The 24,608-nt window shown below is 39.2% G+C and overlaps 1 protein-coding gene across 3 annotated transcripts in view; it reads left to right on the top strand.

The window, feature by feature from the left end:
• The first annotated feature begins 5,958 nt into the window (after window positions 1-5,958).
• Window positions 5,959-24,608, top strand: part of CASD1 (CAS1 domain containing 1) — a 33,364-nt gene continuing 14,714 nt past the window's right edge. Inside the window, exons 1-8 of one of the 3 annotated variants that reach the window (XM_038173790.2) lie at window positions 5,959-6,324; window positions 15,658-15,754; window positions 16,345-16,465; window positions 17,948-17,992; window positions 20,170-20,232; window positions 21,539-21,583; window positions 22,278-22,401; window positions 24,124-24,338. In XM_038173790.2, the coding sequence (XP_038029718.1) occupies window positions 6,192-6,324; window positions 15,658-15,754; window positions 16,345-16,465; window positions 17,948-17,992; window positions 20,170-20,232; window positions 21,539-21,583; window positions 22,278-22,401; window positions 24,124-24,338 (843 nt within the window). In that variant the 5' untranslated portion in view covers window positions 5,959-6,191. The remainder of the gene's footprint in view (window positions 6,325-15,657; window positions 15,755-16,344; window positions 16,466-17,947; window positions 17,993-20,169; window positions 20,233-21,538; window positions 21,584-22,277; window positions 22,402-24,123; window positions 24,339-24,608) is intronic. The other 2 variants (XM_027450803.3, XM_038173789.2) reach the window with 2 other exon arrangements.

Raw genomic sequence — 24,608 nt, 5'->3', positions numbered from 1 at the left:
CATTACAGACTTCAGGCTTTTAAAACTGAAGTGATTCTTCAAAAAATAAGGGAATTAAGAGAACTGCTTTACAGAGCTGCTTTACCTTCAACCTGCATTTATATCAACTGCAGGCTGATATTGCTCTTCCATTTTTACCTCAGCTTGTGCTGTTTTCCTCAATGTCATGCAAACTTTTATTACATGATTGTTATATTTTATTATATCTTTTTATTTCATTTGCTATATTTCTTAATTAAAACATTCAGTAAAGTTCTTCCTAGAATTCTCTTGCCTCTCGGCTTCATGTCAGGGTAATCAATAAAAGCAAATCCCCTCTTGCTCGCACAGGTACTGAGCCTTTTCCCAGAGTTCAGCAATCTAACATCCATGCCAACAGCGGCCGTTTTAGCAGGATATGTTGTGGCTGCACACCAAGCATAAGCTGCCTGAGACAGTGATGTAGGACTTTTTGAACTCGAGGCTAAGTATTTTTTAATGGACCAGTATCAAACAGACTACTAATGCACTGCACAGAATGTTAATGATGATTAGAGTTAATGATTTTTATTAGAGATTACAGTGATAGAGCTGGAAATGATACTCTCTCTCTCTGTTTTAAAGAGAACATGGTAATTACAGGATGACATCTGTACTGCTAGCAGCCAGAAGAAAATGTTCTAATGCTCCCCAAACATGACACAGCTTGGGCAGTAGCTGTGTAGGTTTCCAAAGACTGCCCCATAATTATACAAAATTCTGAATTTTAAAGAGACACATCTGGGAGCACAAGGGGGAACCAGGAAGAATAACAAGATGAAACTGAAACATTGATGAAAAAGACCAATTCAGCTTGACAATGAGCTACGTGACTGCCATTTTCTCTGAAATAAAACTCAAAAAAAAGAGAAGGAGAAAATAGAAGAGTAAAATAGTACCTCCTACCAAGAAACTCATATAAATTGAAAATTAGGAACCCATTATAGTGATGAATATAAGAATACATTCTTAAGGATAAGAATCTATGCAGCTGAAATTAAAATTGATTTGCATTAACGAGCCATGCAGAGTTCCCATCTGATCTCAAGCCTGCATAGCTTGGTGATGACCACATCCCATGGTGCAGAAAGGCACATCCTCTTGACTGTCCTTAATGGAAGAGTGTTGGGAATTGGCACAAAGGGCGTGGATATGAGTGTGCGGAACAGTTGTTCGATCAGAGCTTGTTCTAAATAATCAGGAGTAGGCCTCAGTTAGCATAACTGAGGAATGCAAAAAAAAAAACCTTTAGGCTTAGAAAATCAGCAAGTGACTAGTAGGCATAATTATAATCATCTGTATAAATATGTGCTATCCGGACAATAAAGTGAACTATGCTTTATCACTCATATTGAGTTGGTTGCATTGTTCCTTCAGCCGCAAACCGACAGAAGAGGAGAAATTAAAGATTTGAAATTCTCCTCTTTCCATTCCCTGCCTCCATCCCCCCAATCTACTTCTATTTCAGATCCACTGAAACGTGAAATGAAACACAATTAATCCTCATGTTATAGACTTGCAGATGCATTTATCTCTTAGTGATAAAGCTAAATATATCCTTTGTGCATGTGATTTCAAAACTACTTGACTTAATATCAGCTTCCATTTAGTGCAGACTGTTGAGGAACTTTATGATTTTAATAGAATTAGAAATCTATAAAAGTGGTAATTTGTGATAGAATTCCAAGATCTTATGAGGCTGGTGGTATATCAGTTTCAGCATTTGGTTGAGACAGTACTCAGAGTACACTGCCTGATTGAACAAGTCTTGTTATTCTTAGTACTCCCTTTTCATTAATGTAACCAAATATTTGCAATAGATTGCTGCCATGCATTCACATGCCACATGGAAGCACGGTGCTTATGGAAAGATTGATTGGTGTTAGGAGGTTGAAAACTCAGTAATTAAAATGTTTGATGTTGTCATTCAGCAAGTACACAAAAGCTGCTGAAGGAAAAGCTGCACGTCTGGAAGTATTACTCTTCCCAGAAATCTTTTAGAAGTCCAGCTTTGTTTCTGGAGTTACAACATGAGCAGTGCAAACTGACAGTGATGCACAAATTAAATTAAAACCTGATATGGTTTGGAGTATGGCAGATCCTACTGACTGATTATTCAACACTTAATCTATAAAGTAACATAGGAGATCTTCCAGTTACCATGTAGCAAGTGGTGTATTCCTAGAATGATACATGAAACTTACATTTTAAAGGTATGCTGTAATGTTTCCTCCTTGTCTGTAACCTTACTGTAAAAAAAAAAAAAAAAAAAAAAGTGCTAATTAACCGCACTCCTACAAACAGGTAAAAACTCTGAAGCAAAATTATCATGTGGGAGAACATTTTAATACCACCTCTCAATAATATATGGCCATTTTATCTATTTTTACATGCTTCAGATCCTTGGGATTGCCCTGTGACTGACTGAGGACAGCAGCTCTCTCTATAAAAGCTTGGTTTTTATATTATTACTTGGCTGTAATGTTGAAAACAGGAGAATCAAAAGAACGAGATCTCCTGGGAGCTAAGCTCATCAGCAAACTCAAATGCACGTGCCTGTTTCAACCTGCAGCACGGAGTTCTTCTTCCATTCACATTGAGCCTGCCAAGGAAAACAGGAAGCAGTAAAGTAAGAATTATCTCACCTAGATTACAACTGTGTAAATGACATCTGTTCGGTGTAAACTAATTATCTAAATTCAACAGAGGGCCGTCATTCCTAATAGTAAGTCATTGACCGTATTCTAATCTACAAGTAACTGGTGACTTTCTCCCATCGCTCCTACAGTAGGAGTTCAGATAATGAGTTTAAAACTGATTGATTCTTTCTAAGTGGCTGGAGCTAGGTGACATGAACCTCTTCTCTCCTGATTGTTTTATTAGATTGACACATAGGGGAAATAGTGCTGTGGAAAGCCACAGAAACATTTTTAATTACATTCTGTCATTAGTGACCACACATAACACCGCAGTTAAAATAACAAATTCAGTTGAGCCAAGGCTTCTACATCTGTAGAAAACAGAAATAAGAAATCTCTCCTGGGGCTGTTCACTCTTCGTATTCACAGTCATTACCCAATTTACAAAGCAGTGTCACACCCCCTTGGCTCTCAGATGAATTGCTGCTCAGTTTCTGAGTCCTTTCTCCAGGACTGCTCCAGGTCTTGCCCTCCCACTGGCGATGCTGGATGCTTCCACCAGAACAAGCAGGAAGGCAGTGCTAAGCATCTGAAAAACAAAAGATGAGGTTTGACTAAGATGAGCTAGCATACTTCTGGTTTACTTCCAGCATACTAAATTTATCAGCAGACAGGGAAATCAAGTAGGTATATAATGGAAATTACCAAGCTTCTTCTAGATAATTCGTGTCTGGAGTCTGTTTCATGGGGTAGTTAGCAACCCCTAATTAGCCTCTTGAATCACGCCTTTTATACATAGTGGGTTTGGTGTGAATTATATACAAGGATGCCAAATTCAACTAGCTTGTGAGAAGCAAGGGAGTTACCTGCAAGAAGACAGACTGCAGTCACGCAAACCACTTTGAAGTCATGGCACTTTAGCCAAGAGCTCCTGACTGAAATGAAGGAGATTACTCTTGTCAAACAACATCTACAAAGGAACAATGAAGCAAAAGATGTTTCACTTAAATGCACTTCAATAGTTAATATAAACAGGTGGATAGACTTAATGAAGATATTTAACCTTCAATAGTCTCAGTATTCATTGGTACAGTCTTAAAATAAAGGAGATATAATCCACAAGCAGGGTTTGGGGGCATCACTGAGGAAAGCGTTGGTATTTTAGAGCAGGTGAGGACTGCCATTTTACAGTCAGGGGCCAGTGGCCAATCTGAAACAGCCCTCAAAAGACTGAGGGAAAGAGTTTCTATTCCTGTCTGCTGTGATCTTCTGACATATCTATAAACAAAAGCATGTTTATTTTGTTACCTTTCTAATTTCTGCTGTTCTTTCATGAGAAGCTAATTTAATTGCAGACCAGTGAAATTCTCCAGAGAGACTATCTTGCAGTAAGAGATGAATTCTTTTTTAATTTGGGGAGAAAAAATTAAATCTCCCTGTACAGGCATTGCAGCAACCCTAAATGAAAAGATGAGTTAGCCCTTTGGGAGCTCCAGTTGAATTCTGTGCTTTCTGCATCTATGTTGCTTTTAGCAGTGGGGCTGATTGAACATGTACATGTTGCGAAGCTGCACTCACCATAACAAGAGCATCATGCAGATTACAATAGAGCCAGGAAAATTAACACAGTTATGAAAAAAGGCAAAGACTGAAGTACCTCTGTTTTGGTTGGATGAAAAGTCTATTTGATTATGAATAAATATTATAAAAATAAATGAAGAAGAGTATCTGTGGTCCTAGATGACTGCAGGGAAAGATGCACATCATAAGACTGTTAAGACTCATTGGGTAGCAATGCAAAAAGTTACAGAAGCTATTAAAAAGAAAATTAAGTTGCTTATTGAGGTGTATAATGTTTGCATCTGCCACTTAAATGTATATGAAACAACAAGGACAGGGAAAGCTAAACACTAACAAGAATATTTTAAGAAACAATAAGGTTTACTCTGAGTAAGAAAGCTTTGAAAATGTGGCTTTTTGAATGTTGCATGACCAAGGAAATAATACACAAATTGGAATTTTTCATTTATGGAGTAAAAGGATCCATACCACCACCAGCTTGATAGTATCTGTCCACTTGGGAGTTTACCTAGTACCTTTTTTTTCCTCTCTCCCTGAAGGAATAAAACTGAGCATTCTGAAATAGTAACGTGTATCTAATATTTTAAAATATGGCCCAGAAACTAAATGAAGTAACAGACTGAGCTGAATAGAAAAAAATATATAAATTACATGCTGGCAGATAGTACTGGGTGGGTGGAAAAGGCATATACATTGAGTATACACTAACAGTGCCCACTCAAAGAATAGTTAGAACTCAAATCTTGTATGTAAGACTTGAAAATAAAACTTTGCTTGCAATGTGTGGACTTCCTGGTTTTAATTGCTTAATTTAATGGTGTTTTTGTTTGTTTGTTTTGGTTTTGTTCATTTGTTTGTTTCTCCATATATTATTAATTCTGCTTCCCTTTCTAACTTTGTCATGTATTACCAATTATGCATTATGAAGTTGCAAAGTTTCCAGAATAGCATTTGGGGGATGACAGGAAAATGGAAGGATGGTGAAATGAAAACCGTACTCGTTGGTGTTCAAAATCCCAGTATTTCAGCATCAATATTTACATACTCAGTCAAAACAAACAGAAAATAAAAACCAAACAAATAAATAGTAATAATAAATCATTTTGTTTAACTTTTTTTAGCCAGCGCTAATGACAAGGGTTCTGAGATGAGACAGTAACTGTCAAAACCAGCTGAGCGCGGTTCTTCATCATGAACCTGAGGCCCGATGACTGCTCCTCGTTTATTCCCAGCATTTTTGCAGACATGTACTGAACGCTTTTGCCAAGTTTTTGTTTCTGTTCCTCCTAACTTTGGTCACTCGGTGCTGTGTACCCACAGCTGCTGTGGCTGCAGGTTGTGCAAGAGGCCTCACCGCAGCCCTGTTTCAGGACTTGACCTGCTCCCTGGCATCTTTTTTTCCAGGTATGACTGAGGTAGCTCACTGTGGAGGCACCCGGGCGTGTGAGCTGCCAGCATTCCCCTCACAACACGCTCCCCTTTCCCTCGTCAAGCTGGTGAATCTGAACCGCGTCAGCGTTATCTGCGGATGACCGAACATCCTGACAGAAGCCAAGAGAGGAGAGGCGGGCAACTAAAATAAATAAATTATTTTATTAAATACATTTTAATACATTTATAGGTGCCGGGTAGCCGCACACCGCGGCACGGCTCGGAGCCCCGCTGCGGGCTGAGGCAGCCCCAGCACCGCGGGGCGGGGAGCGGGGAGCAGGGAGCCGGGGAGGGGAGCGGAGCGGCGACACCAGGAGGAGGAGAGGAAGAAAGAGGAGGAGGAGGAGGAGGGCGGCAGCTCCGCCCCGGCGGCGGCGGGGGGTCGGGCTCGTCTCCGCCGCGCCGGTGGGGACGGTGGCAGCCGGCGGCGGGGGCTGCCTCGGCCGCCCGCGGGGCCCCAGCGCTGCCCCGCTCGGCCCGCCCGCCCGCCCGGCCGCGCTCTGTTGTCATGGAGGAGCCAAGATGGCGGCCCTGGCCTACACCCTGGGCAAGCGGGAGATCAACTACTACTTCAGCGTGAGGAGCGCCAAGGCGCTGGCGCTGGGCGCCGTCCTGCTCCTCACCGCCTGCCACGCCGCCTCCCGCCGGTACCGAGGTGAGGGGGCGGCCGCGGGGAGCGGTGGCCATGAGGGCAAGGGGACGGGGCAAGGGGACGGGTCCCGACCCGGAGCGGGGGAGCCCCGGGCGGCCCCCCCGGGCTTGCCGCAGGCTGGTCCAGGCCCTCCTGGTCGGGCACGGGACCCGTGGGGGTGATGGGGTTGTGCTCCAAAATGCTGGGGCCTCGCCTCTGTGTGTGTAGGTGCAGGGGACAGAGCAGCTTCTTCCATGCTGCGTCCCCCTATATGCAGATTAATAGCCTTTACCTGGCAGCTACGGTCGTTAAAATGTTAATTGGTGTAAGGCTTGTTATACTGCTTCTTGGTGGAGGTATAAACCTTTGGGGTTTTCTGTGTCGTAAGGGGTTGTGGAGAAGTGGTGAGTGGGGCGAGGTGGGTAGGGAGGCGCTGGGTTGCTGCGCTTCGGGTTTTGGGTGGTGGTGGTGCCACAGCCGAGAACTTGGTGAGCTCTGCAAATAACATGAGAGTCGTTGGTTCGCATCTTTTCCTCCTTCTGAAGAAATGGAGTTTGTGGGTAAATCAAAAAGTTGATCTGAAGACAGCTGGCTACAGTTCTGTTGCAGGACAGCTGGTGTCATTGTATCCTAACGCTCCTGACCCCTGCTCAAGGAAGACCAGGCTGAAACAGCTCGTTGTGGAAATAGGGAAGGCGGCTAGGGAGCCTGTATGGGTACAGCTCTCAGGATTCACCCTCCAGCTCACATGTCGGTAAAGCTAATAAACTGAAGATCACTGAGTTGCGAGACATTGAAGTATGTACTGACAGCTAAAGGAGCTCAGATGCGACAAAACTGAGCTTGCTCGTTGTGCTCTGTTCCCTGTGGCTTAAGTCAGTCTCAAAAGTAGATGAAAGGAGGGTGCCAAACATGGTAATTTTTTATTTTTTTTAAAGGGGGTTTTCAAGAGTGACCTAAGAAAATGAAGGCTTCCATTTTAAGCAAATTAACAGGAAGGTGCACTATGCATAAATGTGATACATGATGGGAGACCTAATGAGGCTGTTGAGTCACAAATTGAAAAAAGATAGTGGCCTACAGGCCTTCACATAAGTTGATACAGTTGGTATGGGTTTTCACAAAGATTTCAGGAAGTTCCTTCACCTAGCACTTTCAGTTTCTTGAAGCTATTATAGGCTGAGAGGTTTTCTCGTTGACTAATAAATGTTTCAGAAAGAAACAACAGAGAACACAGAGCTATCCAGTTTGGTCTCCTTTGAGCAGATAGCATTCAAAGCACAGAAATGGTTTAGAAATGGAGGATTCTTTTTCTAAACCATTTCTGTGCTTTGAATGCTATCCGCTCAAAGGAGACAAAATGCCCATGTATCTGCTATAAATGCCCAACCATGGGCATTTATAGCAGATACAAAAGTTTTGGGGGTAGGTAAAAGCAGAGGTGGTTGAGAGATGGTTTTTCAACCCTTCAGTGAACGTCTTGAACATCTCATATTCAGCAAATTCATGAAAAAACTGAAGATTTCAATGTGATACCATGTAGCTAAAGCTACCCTATGTCTTGCTTACTGTCTGTGGTGCTGGTCACTGCCTTTTAGTAAAGGTATAATAGAAATTGAAAACATACACAAAAAGCCATGCAAATGATCAGAAGGATGAAATGGAAGTAATGAAACGTTAAAGTTTTGTAGCCTGGATGAAAAATAAGTAAGCTGATAATGGTTTCTAATGTTCTGAATTATATGGGGAAGGTAAATTAAATGTGACTTGTTTCATACCACAAAAAGTACCAAGCGAAAAACAAAATTAGCAGGCAGTACCTTTTAAAACAATCAGAATGAAGCCTTCTTTCCATACAAGACATTAGTACATCTTGAAGCATGCTGCCAAGATTTTATACTATAAATCCTCCCCTGAAGGGTTATACCGATTTGTAGAAAGTGAATCAGGTGGTGGCTGCAAACCTGCTGCCATTTTTAGAAGAGAAGCTGGGCTGTGCCAGGGGAGGGATCGCTACTTGCCGTGCTTTTTTACACCGTCTTCGAGCATCTGTCATTGGCTTCTGTCAGGAAGAGGAGAGCGGAAAGACAAACTTTCATGTGAACATATGTTCTGCTACAGTGCGTCAAAGAAAATAATCAATAATGAAGTAACCATGCGCGTGTATACTGTTGCTTTTCTACAGATAGCCTGGGAATATGGAGGGAATGAAAGAGAGCTGCATACAAGTAACAATTGGTGAAATCGGTTTTGTGGGAGGTAGCTTATACAATGGTTTTATTTGTTTATTTATTTATTTTCCCACCAAAAAAGTTGTATTTTTAGGTTATCAGTTTCTTCGGATATTAAAGTTTGTACATTAGTTGAAACAGCCCCTTCCTGATTAACAAAGAAAGCAGAGACATTTTTGGACAATTCAGCCAAAGGGAGAAAACCACAAATAATGTGTATAACCAGACAGGCAATGCTAGCCACAAAGAAGGTTGGTCAGTAATTAATCCTTTCTGTGGGACAAGCAAGAGCATGTTAAGAATCTTTACAAAATTGTAGTTGTTTTTAAACTGGATTATTTATTTATTGTTTCGTGGAGGATGACATTCTGAAATTGGTAAAGGCACGTAAAGACTGCTTCTTTCATACATACTCCTTTTTCTCACTCTGAAGTACTCTACTCCAAAGTAGGAGTGAAAGAATTAATATTTAGATTTAGTATGTTCATAGTGTGTCTGTAATTCTAAGATTTCATGTGTGACAGTTGGATGCTGTAGTTAGCCTAGTTTATTGTGCTCAGATTAGAAATCCCTGTTATGCAGACTGGCATCTATTTTTCTTCTCCAATTGTAATCTTGAAAAGTTCATGAGGCGTTAATTAAAGTTAAGAATATACATACACTTTATGAAGTGGTTGTTTTTGTCCTGGCTTCCTTTGGGAGAGCAAGACTTCACGTAGTGTTTATTTGTTTTGTCTGATTATGTTTATATATAATGGTTTGGGCTAACTGTAGCCTATTGTGCAAATACACATTTTAGATAGGAGCAGCTCGCTGTATTTCCCAGGAAAACTTGCCCATGTGAACGGTACTTGTATGAAAAAATGTCAGACTGTAGGTGTGGTAGGTCAAATTCATGATTGGGGTTTTGCATTTAGGGGTCACCTACGTTTTTTGCAAAACCTTAACTGAATTAAGAGGAATTAGACTGTCTTCAATGTGCATACAGCTTCTTCAAAAAGTTATTTGGACTAAATGCGTACGTAATATCCAGTAAAGTTACAGTATGTTACAAAGGTACAGTCTTAGAGCTGTAAGAATGGAAATATGCTTTATTAAAATGTTTGCATTCTTAGAATCATGGTTGAATGATCAGATTTTAAACTACATTTTTATTTTGAGCAATAGTGCACAACTGGATTTCCTTTTCTTCGAAACAGAGAAGGTGTTGTCAGTCCTGGCGTGTAGTGTGAATGAGGACTGTGAAATTTCACAAATTCAGTGGAAAAACATGATTTTGAAGATGTGATTTTTTTGGGGAGGATAGCTTTAAAAACAAACAAACAAAAAAAAACACAAAGGAAGAGTTTAAAAAGAGCAGTCTGTGGTTTTCATGTAGAATGACTAATTTTATTTATTTATTTATGTCAGATCTCATTAATGGTTAAGAAGAAGGTGCATTTCCGGGGCACCAACTGGTGTGTAATCTCCAGTTTATGGTCCTGGCTGCTGTTTCCATCTTGTTTTAGCCTCCTTCCCCGCACTGAGATTTGACTGTTTTGTTTGAAGAAAGACTCAAACATGAGTAATGCTCCTCATGGGCTTTAGGACCTTTCTGCATTGCTTGGGGAAATAGTAAGATGTGCAGTATCTAGAGCTGGGAAAGAAAGCATACCTCCATGCCCTCAAATATTACCTCTATATGTTTAAAATTAATTTTTATCCTGTGTGTGATGTTTCGAATGCAACTTCAGTAGCAGCCCTGTACGGCAGCACAGCTTCGTTTGTGGGCAGTTCTGATGGAGTGTAGAGCTGATAAGCTTTGCTCGTGATCTGAAGACACAGAACATGCTCTGCTATGTAAAATGAGTAAGATTTTCAGCCTTGAAAACAAATGGCTTAGGAGGGATTGATAGTGGTCTGCAGATCATGATGGACGTGAGTGTGATCTTTCCCATACAAGACCAAATAAAACTAGTAGAAAGCACATATGTAAAATAACGAAAGGCAGGTGGTTCTTAGAGCAGCAGCTGTGGGCATGGAAAATGCCTGTAGAAAGATGCTGTGAAGGATAAAAAATTGAAGAGAAGATAATGTGACTTTGTCAGAAATAAATCTGCTGAAAGTTCTATAAAATATGTAGAAATCATCTCTAGCTCAGGAAGCTCCTGGACTGAACACTGTTGGAATAAAATTAGGCAAGAATATTATGTGTGCTCTTCTTCATCCTTTGTGGCCTCTGCCAAAGACAGGGTACCAGGCTGGTCTGACCATGAATACCATCTTTATTTTCTTCTGTGTCTTCTTCAGTGTCAGTTAATGGGTTTCAGAGGGAGTGGAATTAGTGGTGGATTTTCCTTTATGTGCTTCACTCTTATGTCACTTCGATATATCTTGTAATTTTCATCATCTGCAAAGTTGAGGTTTTTATAGCAGTAACAGTAATAACTGTAAGTCACCTGCTCTCATAATCTAATCACAACCAACATGAGCTTGGTAGCTTTTAAATTCTTCATGACGGTTTCATTTTTAAGCAACTCTCTAGAAATGAGGTGGTATAAAGAAGTGAATATGTTAGAGACACGAATTCTGTTGCTTGGAAGTCAATGTACAGAAACTGGTTTTTATTTGATGTGATTAAGAAAAACCAAAACCAGTCATCTTGAGTTTATGTTTTCTATTAGAAAGATAACTATGCAGCAAATCTGAGCTATGCCAACGTATCTTAAAAGTAGGTAGAAATTCAGCTTTGCACATCATTTGCTGTGTTCGGAGCTACTTCTGCAGAAATTCTGGCAGCAGGATCAGCAGCTGTCTTGTTAAGTAGCAATGGTTTGAAGAGGAGAACTGCATTGATAAACTGCTTCTAGAAGATCTTTTCTTTAATCTGCTCTGCAATGGCACCGTGCTGACTAGTGAAACAAGCGCCAACTAGAAAAAAAAAAAAAAAATGCTGTATTGCTGACCTGGAGTGACCTGTGCTGGTTGAAAAACAGGATAGAGACTGCGTTTCTGGAAATCTCTGAGATCAGCCTGCATCTACAGCCTAAGGTCTCACCGTGCTCTGAGAGCTCCTTGAAGCGTTCAGAGGCACGTGGTCCTCTGCGTCTGGCAGTTCACCGCATCCTGTTGCTGCTCAGTAATTAATCGGTTTGACATGGGTAGTGCAGGTGCGTCAATTTGATTTGTGGTACCTCAAGGATTTGCTTGAGAGGTTGTTGGTGAATTCAGGGGAAATCATGAACTACCCTGGGACAAGTAATGGACGCTTTCTCATGACAAAATTAGGAGTTTATCACTGTATTTGTGCATTTCATTCAGATCTTAAAACACATTTCCTATGCATCAAAATCTGCCTGACCAGGAGTGTATCGCGTGTGTTAGCAGTGTTACGTGTGGGTTGCTCATGGAGAACCGACATACACCCAAAGCTATGACTCTGAGATGTTTACTCAGACACTTTCCAGAACTGTTATAATTCTTCATGTTATTCCAGCTTTTTTTAGTAGTGATGATGCACTAGGAGTGGTAAGTAATTGAAGGTCCGGGAAAGGAAAGAAGCCTGATTATTGCAGTTGCATTTTGAAGTAAGGCGACGAGGAGCCTTAGATAGTTGGAAGTTATAACACTTGATTTTGTTCCCATCACTGAATTTGGTTGAGTAAGTGAGGCAAGGAGTAGCAGTTGAAAGACAGTCTGTTCTACGTTCCCGTCTTATGATTTCCACGAAATTGGATAGAAGGAGTTCCAGAGAGGAAGATAAAGACGGAAGATGTCTTCAGCTGCCAATTCTTCCTTCCCTCAAGCTAATTTTATGTTCTGCTCCAAGAAACAGCATATGTGAGGTGTGTTGTCTATACTTCTGTATCTGAGATACTCTTTGCACATCCTATGTAAGAGAAAATTAGAATTTTGGAGTCAGAAAGCTCAAGAGTTTTGGGTGTCAGCTACACTTCAAATGAGCATTTTGTTTTATGCTTTTTCAGCTTCATAGATAGGAACCTTACCTTCTATTTTTGTGGGAGGACTGGGAAGGAGCAGGCAGCTAAGAATCAGCTCCCAAATCATCATTGCCAATGTTAATGCAGGAGTTTTCTGGTCAGATCTCTGATCCTGGCTCTGTATTTGTTGGAAATACAGATGTTCACATTATTCATGTATTCTTTAATGCTGGTTTGCCCTGTCACGTTAAAAGGCTTATTTTTGCTGGATGGTAAGTCTCTTGTCAGACACTGGGATTGGAAGAGGGATTGTTAACCTTTTAACTGCAGTGTTGTGGAATAAAGGAAAGTAATGCTGTTTGGGAAGGAAGAGAAAGAAGGTGTCATCTGGTGATAAGAGCAAAGCCTGCAGGGCACTACCTTCTTTACCTTGTAATTATTCCTGTGAGAACATTGGAAATGTTAGTGTTGTCATCTGCTGGGTTTCCAGGTTCTTCATCACCCCTGTTTGAGGAGTTACTTAAGGAGAAGAGCGCATATGTCCATGGGGGTTCATTTTATTAATTTGTATTGCTAATTTTATTAATCTGTATTTTATTGAGATTTATTGTGGGGAAGCAAGAGAGGGTTCGTGCCTTCTTTAATATTTAATGCATGCTGTAGAAAGCAATTCATTGCTTTCACAGGCCAAATATTTAAAATAATTTCATGGGTATTTATGGGGGAAATATACTTTTATAGAACATTGTAGAAAACATTAAAATAATTGTATTTCAGTAAAGCCAATGCTTTACTGACAGTGAACATTCAAACTCCGAGTAGAAACTTTTCAGCTGTTAATCTTGCTCTTAGTTGCTGTTGAAGCAGTGGTAATCATAAACTATAATTTTAACTTTACGGTGTCAGCGCAGACCCTAAACTTTTAGTATATAGGGTGAAATATTTCCACAGATATGAACAGGCCTGAGTCAGACTACTGAGAGCCTGCAGTACAAGCAGGTGGTTGTGGTAGCCCCCAGAAGGGGCTGTCCCACCTCGTTCAACCTCTGCCCCTGCCCTTGGCCAGGGGCTGCCACGCAAGCTGTGGTACAGCTCGCTGGCATTATTATAATTAGGATAATTGTAGCAATTATCCTAAATATAACTTAAAAAAAAAAAAGTTGATTCAGTGCATATGAAAATAAATAGCTTTGACTGTGATGTTATCACCGTAACATAGGCTACGTTTTCCTATCAGAATTTTGCACAGAAAGTCCTTATATATCCAGTGTATTTTTTTTTTTTGTCCTTTTTCTTTCTTGGTTGAACTCTGGTCATGTGGAATCACAGAATCATAGAGTCATTAGGGTTGGAAAAGACCTTCAAGATCATCTGGTCCAGCCATCCCCCTACTACCAATGTCACCACTAAACCGTGTCCCTAAGCACCACGTCCAACCTTTCCTTGGACACCCCCAGGGATGGTGACTCCACCACCTCCCTGGGCAACCCGTCCCAGTGCCTGACTGCTCTCTGTGAGCAGAAATGTCTCCTCCTTTCCCACCCGAACCTCCCCTGGTGCAACTTGAGGCCATTCCCTCTAGTCCTGTCACTAGTTACCTGTGAGAAGAGGCTGACCCCCAGCTCCCCACACCTTCATGCAGCTGTATAGAGCAATGAGGTCTCCCCTGAGCCTCCTCTGATCCAGACCAAACAACCCCAGCTCCCTCAGCCGCTCCTCACAGGCCTTGTGCTCCAGGCCCTTCACCAGCATTGTAGCCCTTCTCTGGACATGTTCCAGGGCCTTGATACCCTTCTTGCAGTGAGGGGCCCAAAGCTGAACACAGTGCTTGAGGTGTGGCCTCACCAGAGCTGAGTACAGGGGGACGATCACCTTCCTGATCCTGCTGGCCACACTATTCCTCATACAAGCCTGGATGCCGTTGGCCTTCTTGGCCACCTGGGCACGCTGTTTAAGCACATGATAAGTGATACCATGTCTCTGTCTCTTTTTCCTGAAAATGTTACTGTAGTACCACTGATATTTTACATTTAGGACTGCACACTGAAATGGGGTCAGCGGTGCCTCATAAATTCCCATTCCAACAGCCCTCAGACATCACCCTGCTGATGGCTCTTTCTGTTCACCCTAATTTGCAGATCAAGATAAAGCTTCAGATTTTCTCTTAATAATTGAGATAGAAAGTCTGCCTGTCTCATTATGCGTGGCTTCCAGCAGCTCTAAAAGTTGATAGAAAATGCTCCCTTCTTTAGAATTAGTGCCTGCAGGTTACAGTGGAGTAAAAGAGCAGATTTGCATTTGTTGGAAGTCAATTTATGACAGGAAGCGTGAAGTAAGGGCTGTGGCACAGAGTTTTTTCACAATCTAGCACAGGTACTCGTGTTTCATTCACTGCTGTTTTCCTGTTTGTTGTGCTCTGAAAGGCCAAGTATGACAAAAATGTTGGAGGGCGACTCTTCTTGCAGTGAGCAGTGTTCAGCTGCCTTGAGTTTATGTGGCAGCAGAATCAGGTACATGTACTGGGAGAGAGTCACTGATTTCAGAAATAAGGTATTTTATTTATATGAACTTTAAAAAGTGACACAAAATCACCACCCACAAAGTGAATAATTGTAATAAGTGTAAAACTTCTGGACTGGAAATGGTAGCTGCAATTCAGAATCATCAGCAAAATCTTATGTAAATGTTTTTTTGTTTTGCCTGTTAACCCAGCATGTAATTTCAGCTGTTCCAAGCTGACAGCTGCATCTTAAACAAGGAGAAATAATAGACTTTTTTTTTGAGCTCCATGTTCTGTACAATATGCAGTGTGTGGTAATTCTGTGTAGAACGTTAAAGAATTAACAGCTTAATATAATAAAAAATTCATATTATTTTTTTTTGGAAAATGGATAGCACAGTTGATTGGCATCTTTTAGTGGAAACACCATGCTAGGTCACAACTTCTTTCCAACAGCAGAAATCAGATCATGAACATCTTGTGGACAGAGGAATATTTTACAGAGAATTTTGGTATAATAAGGGAGAAGGCAATTTGCAAAAATTTATGCAAGACTTTTTCATAAGTTAAATTTGGTTACTGCTGTTGCTTGTTTCCATTCCTTTGTGTTTCAAATATTGTCAGCTTTATTTATATATGCTTAGTAGTAGTGGGGTTTTGTGACTTTCATGTATCTGAATTCCAATCTTAATTTAATATTTTAAAGGTGATGATTCATGTGAGTATCTTCTGTCGAGTGGAAGATTTCTTGGAGAAAAAGTATGGCAGCCCCACAGTTGTATGATGCACAAATATAAAAATAGGTAAGGAAACTTTTTTGGTTCATCTGCCTGGAAAGAAGAGTAATTGTTGTTCAACTGCAGTTGAAATTGTTTCAAATGTTTTTTTGATATATGGCTAATTATCTAGGCTTTCACAAATAGACAACATTTATCAGAAGAAATTCTTGTTGTTGTATATTATTTGTGTATCTATAGTGTCTACCACATTTGTGCTTCTATATTAAAATACAAGTAAATGTTGTTGGTAGTAGTACTGATAGTTGTCGTGAAGAGCTGTCAGACCGTGCAAGAGATGGCATAACTTTGTATGTCCCTTTCAGATTACTGGAAGTGAAAATACTGTCCTGATTTGTAGAATCCCAAGTAGCTAAATGTGTACTAAAAGTAATCTTCCCTTGAGGAATTGTATCATTTGTTTTTTTCTATTAAAAAATCTGTATGCTAATTACTGTAAACTTTTAATTATTTCATCATATTTAAAAGATTTACCATGCCTTAGAGCTGGATATATTTAATTCCCTATATTTTTCTATAGATTTCTCTGAAGAACGAAAGTTTTTTTTTCTATTATAAATTTCCTGTAACACAAGTCTTGTTGTTTTGTTTTACAGTGAAGCAAAAAATTGCCTTGTAGACAAACATATCGTGTTTTTAGGAGATTCTAGAATTCGACAGCTGTTCTATTCATTTATAAAAATCATAAATCCCCAAGTCAAAGAAGAAGGAAATAAGGTGAGGTGGTTTATTTTGATGTTTTTGTTTCTTTCTTCTATTCCTAACTTGCCTCTTAATTCTTCTCAGAACTTAAAAATAATAATAACAAAAATCACACAAGAAATGACACTGTTTGCTGGCTTAGCCATCAATAAAAAGAAATGGCATTCTGGAGAAGAGCAAGATTAGACTAAGCTAATTGTTTGAGTACTAATGAGATAATTTGGAAGTCTGAGAAATGAACTGTCAAGTTTGAGAGAGAGCTTGTGGCAGTCTGGGGATAAATAAATGAAGTTGACTTCTCCCTTTGCAATTTAGGCTTTGTATCTGGCTTCTTGATGAGAAAATGATTGTTTCATTGCGTGTGTTGAAACAGTAGTAATTCATGGTTTACAACTTGTCATTTTTTATGTCAGTTAGATCGCTGAGGTAATCTGCTCATAAAATTCATTGGGGCAATGACAGATTTCCAGGTCTAACCTGAGGCTAAAACTAAAAATAGCTTCTGGTCTCACCTTTGTTTTGATAGCTGCTGCAGAGATTCTTGTGAGATGGGGAATGTAAACTACAGCCTGCTATAGTGGAAGCAGTAGGAAAGGATTTAGCTGTACCACTTGCTGAACAGAATTCTGATTTAAATTGTTGTATCATGCTTCTTAGGTCTCTCTTTTCTTGGGTATATGTGTTGGAAAAGACACACTCCACTTTTAACTGTAGATCAGATTTGTCAATTAGTACTTCTGTGGTTTAGAAGTGCAAGCTGGCACCTTGGCCAGTGGGCAGTATGCAGTCACTTTGACTTTTTAAAAGAAGACATTTGACTGATGGAAAAACTTTTTTTCTATTTTTTTTCCTAGTCTGTTTGTTAGGTCAAAGATGCTGCCTAAAAGTGAGGGTGAATTCAGCATCTGTGAGATGTTAGAGTGCTATAATTAATTTTAAGCTGAGAGGTGTCGTTTGTCAAGCATTTATAAAGCATTTATAAAATCAAGATCTGTTTGTGGAAGAGAAATATACTTGTCCTTTTGGGCCAGGATTGAAACTGGTATTTTACTTAGTATTTTAAAAAGAGGATCGTGGGGTATGACTACTTCTTACTAATCTCTTCCAATCTCACACAAAAACTTAATGATATAACCCCAGCTTTATTTCTGCTCAAGATAACTTTCTTTATTCTTTTAATTAAAACTGATTCATTTCTTTTATACAAAGAAGATAGACAGATGAACAAGAAGGCTAGAAAAAGGAAGTGTAAGAAAGGAAAGACTTTGGATGTAATCCTACCAGGAAAAAATGACCCTTTGTGAGTGTAGTTTGTTTATCTAGGAAATAACATAAACATTTTGCGTGAGTATACTGACAAGTTTATACAAGAAAAATCCTTTTTACTGACGGTAACACTTGGGGTGAGAGCAAATTAACATAAGAATGTAATATTTTCTTTTCAAAGGTTGTTTTACTTTGTTTGTATTGTGGTGTTTTTTTCTTTTCTTTTGACAGCATGGAAACATCCCTTTTGAAGATAAATCTGCTTCAATTAAAGTGGTAAGCTTTTATCTGGCATTAAATTGCAAGCCATAATAATGCATGTATAATTTCATACAAATTGCAGTAAGAGATGGATTTTTCAAGTTTCCACAAGTGTTGAAAAGTAAAAGAAGTTTTACAGTGTCAACATTCTTTCTAGATCTTGAATAAAATATGTCGGAGTGTATCTCAACACATTGTATTTTGTATAAGATTGAAAGACTTTGGCTTTGAGTACTTGTATTGAGTGATAGCTTTGGGCATAAACTTTGGAAGTGCGTGTAATTTTTCTTTTTGTCAGATCTTGTAAGTTGGCCTTTCCAAGAGTATTTTTTGCCAGGAAGCTTACTCATTCACAGCTATAGGAATATGTATTGGACTAACTTACTTGGAGTGGTGGTTGCAATAATTGCTGTCAAGCTCTCTCTGCTATCCCAACAAATACCCTTTTCACTGTTTCTGTATAGAGAAATAACCACAGTGTTGTTTACAATGTGGATATTAAACATAAATAAATAAAAACAAGTACTTGAGGGTAGGTTTTATGAAGGGCATTGTTGTTTCCTGCCCCAGCAATTGAAATGGTGTCCTCAATAGCTTTCTTGCTTCCCATGACAGCTGTCGGTAGTGCTGGCACTCTGCTAGTCATGTATTTGTTTATCACCTGGAGGCAATTTATTTCTCTGTTCATGAACACCAAAGAAGCAGCGTATTTGCTGAGCTGTCTGCCAGTGAGTTTTCAGTACCTGTTTGTGTACATGGGTATGATTAAGGTATGGAATAACATCTTAGGATGTGAGCCTGTGGCAATTTAAGCCTACTCTGTCCCATTTTGTTGCTGCTTACAGCATGAACACAGGAACACACAGTAACTAGCCCTGGTAATGCTGCAGAGCGGGCTGGTTTAGGAGTTGTTTCAGCCAGCTTACCTTGTAGGGTTTGGTTTTGGTCAGGTCTGATGTGGCTCATCATGTGATTAGCTGAGTGCTGGAAATTTGGGGGCAGAACACAAAGCAGAATAAAGGGCTAACGGCAATGGTGTTCATATTGGTTTGGGCTGGGGCAGAGCTACATCTTTAAAACGCCTTAAGCCTTGGCAGGTGTCTAACCCTTAAGGTTTCAGGTGGCAGGTTTGGGCTTCTGGGTAGTTAAGAAGCACAACACTGTGCTTCTTTGCTTGGGCTCCATATTGCTGTTGACATTGTTGGCATGGTAGGTGAATTTTTACATTCTGAATGGCTGTGACCAAGTGACCTAAATGTGGAAAATACTTGGCTAATGAAGGAGAAAAGCACTGAGCAACAAGTGGCAAGTTTAATTTTGCCCTTTCCAGTCATAACACTAACCATTCTGTCCTTCAGATACTGCCTGTATCTCCCAGTTTCCTACCAATTAGTGCATTTACATTACACAAGAGAACTACAAAATCTTTAGGTCTGTGCAGGTAGAAGACGTTTCCTCTCTGCTGGTAGTGCTGGTTTCCTCTCAGCTGTCATGGGAAGCAAGAAAGCTATTGAGGACACCATTTCAATTGCTGGGGCAGAAAACAACAATGCCCTTCATAAAACCTACCTCATCATAATTTCTGCATATGCATTCTTTGAGATTTCACTTTAATGTGTATTTGTAGTCCTTTAGATGCGTATGCATCTGAGAAGTAACTAGATAGCAGGTAGCTTCAGATTTACCTGGCAGGCATAATAGCACTAGCCAAAATATAGATTGTTTTTCTAGATGAAGGTTGGGCACTATTCTTGACATCTCAAATAAAAAATGAAAAATCAGTTGCTAGAAAACTATGGGAAATTGAGCAAAAAGCAAGCTGTACTAAATAGGTTATAGATGTGACCTTGTTTTTAGCTCTGATTGCATTGGAAACCTGTGAGGCCATTCCATTTGCCAGAGGCTGAAAGTTACCTTCTTGATGAAATCTTGCCTCCTGAACTACACTATAATTTATTTTATTTTATTTTTATTTTCCATGGAGACTAATGCAGTCTGGCAGGGAAAAAAAAAAAAAGCAAAACAGCATTGTCAGACTTTTCATGCTTACTATAAAGGAAATCTCACTTTGGGTTATGTGGTTTTCCTTCACAGTTCAACTGGTGGCTATTAGTTAATTTTTTTTTTTATTTTTGTTGTTAGTCTAATGCTTGTCTCGATACTTACAGATTACATCTGCATTTGTTTTGCAGGATTTCTTGTGGTATCCAGAAGTTAACGGCTCTATGAGGCAGCGCATCAAATCTTGGACTGAGGTTGGTCTTAAACTGTTTATTTTAGGCAAATATTGCAGCTGACCTCTTTTTTAATAAACATGGTTATAATTACTAAGAGGTCAACAACGGCAGCATATGACATTATAATCAGTCGGTTATGTACCAGAGATCTGAAATTTGACATGAAAAAAAAGTGAAAGGGGCATGTTTGCTGCTGTGTGTATTTCTTGGCATCTTGTGGTCTCCCATGGCTGGCTTTGCTTGAGCCAATAATAACACCAAAACAAGGAGGAAAAAAAAATTTCCTAGGGGCAGGTTGATTCATCCCAGTAGGAGCTGAAACAGTTCTACTCTGATTTGGCAGCTGTCTTGGTCTGTGCTTGCTGTGGCTATGTTTTTCTGTTACCAGACATTTTGATATTTGCATTAGTTTGAGTGTTATAAGCTGAAGGACAAAGGCAATTTGGAAAACTAAAAATGTTTTGATTTTTTTCAATACTACCTGCAAATTATGTTGCATTTATTTTGTGTCTCGCAGTTGTTTTATAGATGGTTGTATTATTCAGCATAAGGTTATGTAGTTCTGATAAAGAATAAAATGTTAAAAGAATGGCAACTCATTTTTTTGTTTTCCTTCCTTTTTTGGACTCTGAATAGCTTGCTTTTATTTAATAATGGCCAATAGTGATTCTTTTGTTACCTTATTTGTAATTCTCTCAAGACACCTTCTATCAAAACAGCTGAAGTTATCATTAATTTTTCTTCTTTTGTGATTACTACAAAAAACTTGAGCTGTTCAAGCCTTGGTGTTGCCAAGGCAAAACTTGTACTGAGGAGGTCAGCGCCGTCTGTTTCCTTGTACTCCTCTATTAGTGTACATCTTATGTTCCTTGCATTGGGCATAACTTTCAGACCTTTGGGGCAACAACTGTCTTATTCTTGTTCTGTTTTTGTCACTGGTTTTGTGGTCACTTTAATCAGTACGACAGATCAAACAGATGTTTGAGAATGCCAAGAGATACAAAAAGATAAAGTGTACTTCAATAGTGTGACCTACAGTTTACTTGACCTTAGGAAGAGGTGTTTAGATAGCAGTATAAATTAAAATTAAAAGCTAAATAGATAGTGATTTTAAGTGCTTATTGATACTCTGCACTCTATTACAGGAAAATGTTGGTATTTTACAAGTTGATGTCTTTGTAATGTCCATCATTTAATGCTTACAGGGACAAGTCAAGTCATAGTTATTTAAGATATGAGTCTTCATTAACCAGAACAGTAAGTCAAATGATAGATGAGATTTGTGAATATTTTAAAACTAATTAATTTTTTCTTTGTGACTTAGGGTTCTGTGGCAAAACCTCATATAATTGTAGCAGGAGCTGCCACGGTAAGTTATACGTATATCAGGTGTTTGAGTAAAGAAGGAAGTTTTAGTAAGATAATTTTTATGCTCTCAAGCTGATTACAAGATCAAGTTTTTATTGCAACTAATAATAAAAACATGCTATCAATTAATTTCCTGCTAGTAGTTCTGAAGTATCAGGTACATTTTATTATAGCTATGTGATATACAGTACTTGCTTACTGGCAGCAGTACTGGTTGATAAGCTTTGATTAGCTTGAATTATAGGTTAAAAATTGAAGTAGCTTCATTCCAAGCAGATTATTCATAAAGAAAATTCAAGTGCTTGCGTACTAACTGGGATGCTGCTAGTAGATGAAACTTTGGCACAACCTTGAATTTGACATTATTTTGAAACTTCTCTGTATCTTTAACTGACTCTGTACTCCTTTTTCATAGCTTTTGATTTGGTCACGATACTTTAGTTTGGACATGTCTATCTTAAGATGTCAAAGCTTAACAGTTTATAAATAGAAGTAAAGTATTATAAGCTGCTGGCTTATTTTAAGAAAAGGAGGTTGCTCTGAGAATGTCTCTCTGGTGCTCTGCTTTTTAAAACTTGACTTTATGTTGAATAGAATATTTCCAAAGATATATGTAAAAATAGGTATTTTAGCTGTGTAGATTTATCTACTGGGAGACATACAGGTTCTGAATCTCTTTTTGTTTAATTTTCCAGTGGTCTATCAAGATTCACAATGGCAGCAATGAAGCCCTCACACAATATAAAATCAATATCACTGCAATTGCACCTCTTTTGGAAAAATTAGCAAAAAGTAGTGATGTTTACTGGGTCTTACAAGGTAAAGTGATGAACAGCTGGTTTATAACAATTCATACTGTTGCTGTCTGTTGAACCATTCTTTTGTAGAAGCATATGCAGAGCTTAGTCCATACTGCTGACTTCCAGATTAAATATGTTATTTGGATTCTAATGCAGCTTTTCTTGCAGCCATAACAAGCTGGCACCTAAGTAGTTGTTAGTAGTAATGGAGATCTTAATTCTCTCTCAGGAAAGTCTTTTGCCTTCTGAACTCTTAATTCCATTAGCTCTTTCTCAGACTCAAGGTGCCAGGAGTATTCTCACTGTGGTGTGCTCCATACGTGTCTCAAGGGAGTCAAGAACACAAATGCATAAAACATCTGTATTCCTGCATTCATATTCCATTAAATTTTCAGATTACATAAATAATAGGAAAGGTTCAACAGCCTATACATGTCTAGAATGATTAGACACAAACTCTAAAGAATATAGAGAACTCAGCTTTCTAGAGTGTACACTTTATACACTAAGCACTGATGAATTAAGATATGGAGCCAGAAATCATGGTTCAAAATGAACCTGTGAGATTTATGATGGCACTAAGCTTACATTCTTTTACTTTTCTTTATTAGAACTCAGCTATGTCTCTGAAACTGAACGAGCTGATAGTAGAATGTGCTCCTGGTTTATTAGCCATGGAATGTAACATTCTTATCGCCTCAGTGAGAAATGTAAACGTGTTTTGAGCCCTGATAGTAATATACCCAGCTGTACCCTTGAAGTCACATAGAAGTTCCTATTAAAGATGGTTCTAGAGGTTAACATGAATCAACAGATTCATCTTTTCACATTACTTTCAAAACCATATTTATCTATAACAAAAGCAATTAGCTGTCAGACATGTCCTAACATTTTGTAGGGAAAGATCGAGTCCATTTAAGTAATCTCTGAGCTCTTTATGCTCATAATAGAATGAATAAGAGCAAAAACTGTGCATGGAGCATTGTATGCATAGGCTTTGTACACACAGGGTTGTCTAGACTTTGACTGTCCAAAGTAGTCAAGAGGTGGCTTGAGTAAATCACCTTCTAGCTCTTAGAGTGTGTTTTACCAGAGTTATGAACACCACTAGCTTTTCATAGCAACCTAGCAGTCCTGACTTTGATCCCTGTCTAGCTTAGTGTTAAGCTCTATATAGTCTTTGAAGCCGGCAGGCAACTAAGGACTGTTCCAGACTACTGAAAAGCTGAGATTCTACCATCAGTTAAACTGGAATCAACAGGAACAAGTAGAGTATGCTTATAGGCTATGGCATAGAGGAATGAGAAACTGATTTCTATTGCAGTGACTAGAATTTTAAGCATCTTTTACCCCTGTGTTTGTTCTGCTGCCTATCTTTCCTCTTGGCTTTGGAATCCCCAGGTAAAGGTTCCATTACTGAGAAAAGGCAGCAGCAGCTCTACACTCCAGCATTATATGCTCTTTATGGAGCACAAAAGCTTGGGGAAAATAAAACAGGCATTCATGTCTGGCCAAAGCTTTTTGGTCTATTAGTACATGTGCATAACTAGGGAATGGTGAAAAGAGTATTTCATCGTAAGCAACTCTGGTTGCAGTTGCTCGTTTCTCTCTATATACCTCTTACTGTACCATTAAACAATTGTGGCTACCAAAATGAAAGAAGCCTGTGCAGCTTGAATTAAGTAAATGTATTTACAAAGTGGAAGATTAATGTGCCCATTTTTTGTCCTTTCAAACTCAGATCCTGTTTATGAAGATATGCTGAGTGAGAGTCGGAAAATGATCACTAATGAGAAAATAGATGCTTATAATGAAGCAGCTGTTCGTATTCTGAACAGCAGCTCCCGAAATTCCAAAGCTAAAGTTAAAGTGTTCAGTGTATCAAAACTGATAGCACAAGAAACTATTATGAAGTCTTCAGATGGCCTGCATCTCCCTGAATCAAGCAGGGATACAGTAAGTATTTTTACGCTGGTCAACATTAAAAGGTATTAACTGTAAAAGAAGGTTTCGTGTGTATGTTCTGAAGCAGCAGGCAATATGAATGTAGTGAGGAGTCTCGTTCTTCAGGAAATTTTGCTCAGAAAAGCCCAGTAGGTGAGAGGGCAGTCAATTATACTGATGTTTAAAAACCATAATATCTAACATGATGGTACATAGTGGATTTACACCTATTTTTAAATAGCTGTATCTTTTGGACCCTGAGTGCAAACTTCACTCCTTCAT

Source organism: Anas platyrhynchos, chromosome 2, assembly GCF_047663525.1.
Source record: "Anas platyrhynchos isolate ZD024472 breed Pekin duck chromosome 2, IASCAAS_PekinDuck_T2T, whole genome shotgun sequence".
Classification (NCBI taxonomy): Eukaryota; Metazoa; Chordata; class Aves; order Anseriformes; family Anatidae; genus Anas; species Anas platyrhynchos.
Note: the sequence above shows the minus strand (reverse complement) of the source record. Positions and strands in the feature narration are given on the sequence as shown.